Source organism: Ostreococcus tauri (genome assembly GCF_000214015.3).
Source record: "Ostreococcus tauri WGS project CAID00000000 data, contig chromosome 15, whole genome shotgun sequence".
In the NCBI taxonomy this organism is placed as follows: Eukaryota; Viridiplantae; Chlorophyta; class Mamiellophyceae; order Mamiellales; family Bathycoccaceae; genus Ostreococcus; species Ostreococcus tauri.
In genome coordinates, this window is record NC_014440.2 from 181,600 (window position 1) to 185,925 (window position 4,326).

At 64.6% G+C, this 4,326-nt stretch overlaps 3 protein-coding genes across 3 annotated transcripts; 1 reads left to right on the plus strand and 2 right to left on the minus strand.

Moving 5' to 3' along the window:
• Nucleotides 1-332: 332 nt before the first annotated feature.
• Nucleotides 333-1,526, plus strand: OT_ostta15g01040 (unnamed product; the record flags this gene model as incomplete). Its single annotated transcript, XM_022982375.1, has 1 exon — nucleotides 333-1,526. One exon carries the CDS (start codon nucleotides 333-335, stop codon nucleotides 1,524-1,526), a length of 1,194 nt encoding a protein of 397 aa, XP_022841132.1.
• Nucleotides 1,527-1,557: 31 nt separating this feature from the next.
• On the minus strand, nucleotides 1,558-3,042 carry OT_ostta15g01050 (Major facilitator superfamily domain, general substrate transporter; the record flags this gene model as incomplete). Its single annotated transcript, XM_022982376.1, has 1 exon — nucleotides 1,558-3,042. One exon carries the CDS (start codon nucleotides 3,040-3,042, stop codon nucleotides 1,558-1,560), a length of 1,485 nt encoding a protein of 494 aa, XP_022841133.1.
• A 175-nt stretch (nucleotides 3,043-3,217) lies between these two features.
• Nucleotides 3,218-4,207, minus strand: OT_ostta15g01060 (Basic-leucine zipper domain; the record flags this gene model as incomplete). Its single annotated transcript, XM_003083201.2, has 1 exon — nucleotides 3,218-4,207. One exon carries the CDS (start codon nucleotides 4,205-4,207, stop codon nucleotides 3,218-3,220), a length of 990 nt encoding a protein of 329 aa, XP_003083249.2.
• Between the last annotated feature and the right edge of the window lie 119 nt (nucleotides 4,208-4,326).

The following is a 4,326-nucleotide window of genomic DNA, read 5'->3' on the forward strand; positions in this document are numbered from 1 at the left end:
CGTTCGCGTCTCGTCGGCGTCCGCGTCGCCCTGTGACGGCCGCCGCCGCGTCGCGCGCGCGACGTCGCGCGACGCTCGCGACGCCACATCGCGGGCATGGAAACCCCATCAATCGGTCACATCGACGCGCACACCGCGCGCCGCGCGACGACGCGTCGGTGTCGCCGCGCACGTCTCGCGTCGGCGCCCACCGCGCCGCCCTCGCGACGCGCACGAGCGCGTCCGCGAGGCCTAGCAAAGATGAAACCAATGGTCGATAAACTAGGGTTTACGTCGACACCACATCACATCCCGTCGCTCGCGACGCCGACCGCGCGCGCGCGCCTCGAACGATGGACCGCGCGACGACGGCGACGACGACGACGACCGACGACGACGATGGCTACGTCGTGATTCGCGCCACGGGACTCACGACGGATGGACGCGCGCGGGCGACGGTGGAGAGCGAGGCGATGGCGACGCTCGAGCGGGCGATCGAGGCGACGATGCGCTTGGAACGGGCGCGCGCGCGGTCGGGAGGGAAAGGGGGGAGGGGGAAGCGAACGCGGCCGACGTGTGAGTTTCCGGTGGAAACGACGGTGTGGCACGTCGATCGACGGGAGAAAGGGGGGGCGCCGCGGGCGGAGGATGGCGAATTCATGGTGACGCGCTCGTCGAGCGTGCGGCGGTACATGACGCAGCCGCCGTTGAAGAGGGCTCGGGAGCACGGACACGGGGTCGGGACGTCCACGGATGGGGGGGGGCCGACGGAGCTCCTGTCCGGGTACGACGTGGCGCGCGCGCAGATCGCCCCGGGGGTGCCGTTCGTCGAGGCGAAGATATTCGGTCAGACGGCGGACGATCCGTTCATGATCCGTCCGAACATCTCGAACGAGACTTTTCGAACCCTCCTCGGACGCGCGGTGGGGAAATATCTCGCAGAGGAGCGCGAACCCTATCCGGTGCTCCCGAAGCAGGACGCGCAGATCCAGATCGCGCACGGCGCGCACGGCATGGCGTGCCATGTGTTAGCCATTCGAGCGCTCGGTCACGCCTCGGCTGACTTTTCCATGTCTCTGGATGAACAAGGTTGCCTGTACGTGCGGTGCGAACCCGCGGAGATCCGTCCGGCTGATCCGGCGTCAAAAGTTGGACGCCCGTTCGAGATGGTCTGCCAATTCCCGACCCTGGTGGATCTACTGACGTGTCGGTGCGTCTATCAAAACGAGGTTCTCTACGTCATCGCCTATCCTCGCTCGCCGAAATCGCGCGCGCTCAGGTTATCCGCCCCGGTGATGGCGCAGGACATCATCGGCGGTAAACCCGAGGAGAACGGAGCGCCGGGGACGAGCGCGCACGCGATCTCGGGTCCAAGTAGCGACGGCGGACAAAAGAACGAACGTCCGATCGAGCTTCCGTCGACGTCACCGGCGCGTGCCCCCGAGGCGCGAGCAGACGCAACCGGCGACAGGGGCGTGGTTGGGACGAACAGAAGCGGGGACGACGTCGAGGACGAGCTCGAACCGAACGAGTTGGAAACGAATTAGTGCTAGCATCCCGTAATGTATGACAACCAACCTACAAACTACTCAGTCCATCGCCGTCTCGCTTCTCGTCCGCTTCCTCGTCCGCTTCCTCGTTCAATCCCTCGAGCACGTCTCTTTGTTCCTGCTCGACGTCGCTATCGATCGTGAACGCGATGCACGCCAACAACACGGCGCACAGGAACCAAAAACTAAACGCCAAATTAAAGGCGACTCGTCTGCCCATGCTGAGGATGAACACGGCCACGAGGGCTGGTCCCGCGCCTTTACCGACGTCGTCGATTTGGGAATAAAAGCCAAACACGCTGCCGCGAGTCTCAGGCGGGTTCACATTGAGCAAAATCGCTCGAACGTTCGGAGGCGTGAACGATGAAAAAATTCCCGCGATGAAGCAGGTGCAGTACAGACCGGCTCTTTGCGGACCGTAGTCGTTGACGTTCAAAAAGTAGTACGCCGGCAGGGCGCCGATCGCCGTCGTCGTTCCCATGAGCACGGGAAGCGTCGATTTACGTCTGTTGTACACGCGCTGGCCGACGACACCGCCAATGATGGTGCCGATGGCTGAGCCCACGCCGAACACGGTGACCGCGCCGGTCGCCTCCTGCACCGACATTCCCTTTTGCTTGTGTAAAAAATCTACAAAGTACGCGTTGAACACCCCCCACGGAACCGTACCCGGCAACCCTTGCGCGAAGACCAAAAGATTTGTCTTCACTCGCAGTTGCCTCCTCGCCTTTTTCCAGTTCATCTTCGCGTTGTAAGAGACGTTCAAATCCTCCACCGGACCGTCTTCGCGAGCGTCCGGTGATGACTGAGCCGTCGTCGTCGTCGCCTCGGACGACGCTGGCGGTCGACGGATCGATCTCCTGTGCACCTCCTCTTCCTGAGCTCCTCGTTTCGGTTCATCGACGTATAACAGCATCACCGTCGCGAAAAATATCGCCGGCACGGATGTGAGTATGAACGGCAGTCGCCATCCGTACGCGGGTCCCACCGTCCCTGATATGAGCTGACCGAGCGCGATTCCGGCCCCGGTAGCGATCGTCAAGAAACTCGCGACGTAACTCCGCTCGCTCGCCGAGAAGAGATCGCCGCACAGCGAGAACAACAGCGGCAGACATCCGCCGACGGCGACGCCCGTGCACGCCCGCAAGGCGAATAACTGCCAATACGTCTTCACCCAATACGTCGCCAAACACGGCCCTTCGCCGATGAGCGTCGTCCAAAAGAATAATCGCACCCTCGCCGCGCGATCGGCGTAGTATCCGACGACGAGCGACGCCGGGGAACCGACGACGAAGAAGGCCAACTGCAGCAACCCGCCGAGCTTGACATCCTTCTCCTCGTCGGACATGTTAAAGTCGCGCGCGATCGCGCTCATGTTCGGTGCGATCAGATTCTGATCGGCGTACAGAAACAGCGAGGTGAGCGTGATCAGGGCGACGACGACGGCGCGCGGGCGCTCGGGGACGCGATGGACATCGCGCGCGGTCTCGCCCGTCGCGGGCGCGCGTTCCATCGCTCGCGCGTCCGAGGTCGTCGTTCGCGGTCATCCACGGTCGGTCGCGCGCATCGCGTCCACGCGCGCGCTCGCACGCTCCGCTTGGCGCGCCGAGGTGTGACGACGCGGGTCGACGGATGGGCGGGCGTTCGACGACGCGACGTTGTTCGATGACAACGCGACGACGCGCGCGCTACGGGTTCGCGCGCTCGTATTTGGCGAGTTTATTCTTTAGCCTGGTCAACTCACCCTTGAGCTGGGCGTTTTCATCTTCGAGCGCCCTGAGCGCGCCGAGTCGCTTTTCCCGACTCCGCGCGGCGCTCTCCCGGTTACGAAACAATCGCTCCTGCGCGCGCAGCGTCTTCTCCTCCGCCGTCTCCTCGGGCGCGTCCTTCGGTCGACGACCCATCTTTTTTGGCGCTAACGCTCGACGGATCGCCGGCGTCGGGATGTTACTCCGTCGCTTTAACTTCATCGGCGCGTAGGACACGCCCGGGACGGTGGGCACCGCGACGGTGTCAATCTTCATTCGCGTCCGCCGTCCCATTTTCGCCTCGGGCGTCGCCCTCGTCTTCACCACACCGTTCCTCGAGCGTTTCACCGCCGTCGTCGCCGATATCGTCGCCGATGTCTTCGTCTTCGTCGTCGTCTTCGTCTTCTTCGTCGCCGCGCGTCGTCCGCGCGTCGTCGCCTCGCTCGCCTTCTCCCCCTCCTCCGCCAACGCCGCCGTGAGCTCCCGGAAACTCATCGTCGATAACGATGGAAGCGACAGCATCCGTCCATCCGCCGTCTTCACGCCATCCCTCGTCGTCGTCGTCGTCGTCGTCTCCCGCCGCGCGTTGATCGTCGCCCACACCTCGGAGATCGGTCTGTGCTCGTTATCCCTCGGCACCTCGAACACGCGCGGATCGACCCCATCCGTCGTCTTCGCGATCGTCTTCGCGACGTCTCCCACGGTGACGCCGTCGAGGTCGTCCACGCCGCGGTCGACGCCACGACGATTCGCGTGCCTCGTTCGTCCCCCTCGCGCGTTCGTTCGCCCACGGCTCGACGCCCGCGCGTCCAGCGTCGCGCTCGCGAGACGATCGAGCGAGACGTCCAAGGCGTCGGCGTCGACGTCGGCGACGCGGGCGACGAGCGCGGAGGCCCAGCGCGCGAGGGAGTCGTCGCGGGCGAGCGTCATGATGTGCGGCGAGGCGTACTTTGTCGCCGCGTGGCGAGTTTTGACGCGTGGTTTATTTTTACGCGCGGCGCGACGTCGACGGACGGGCGAGCGCGACGCGGCGGACGCGGACGCGCGCG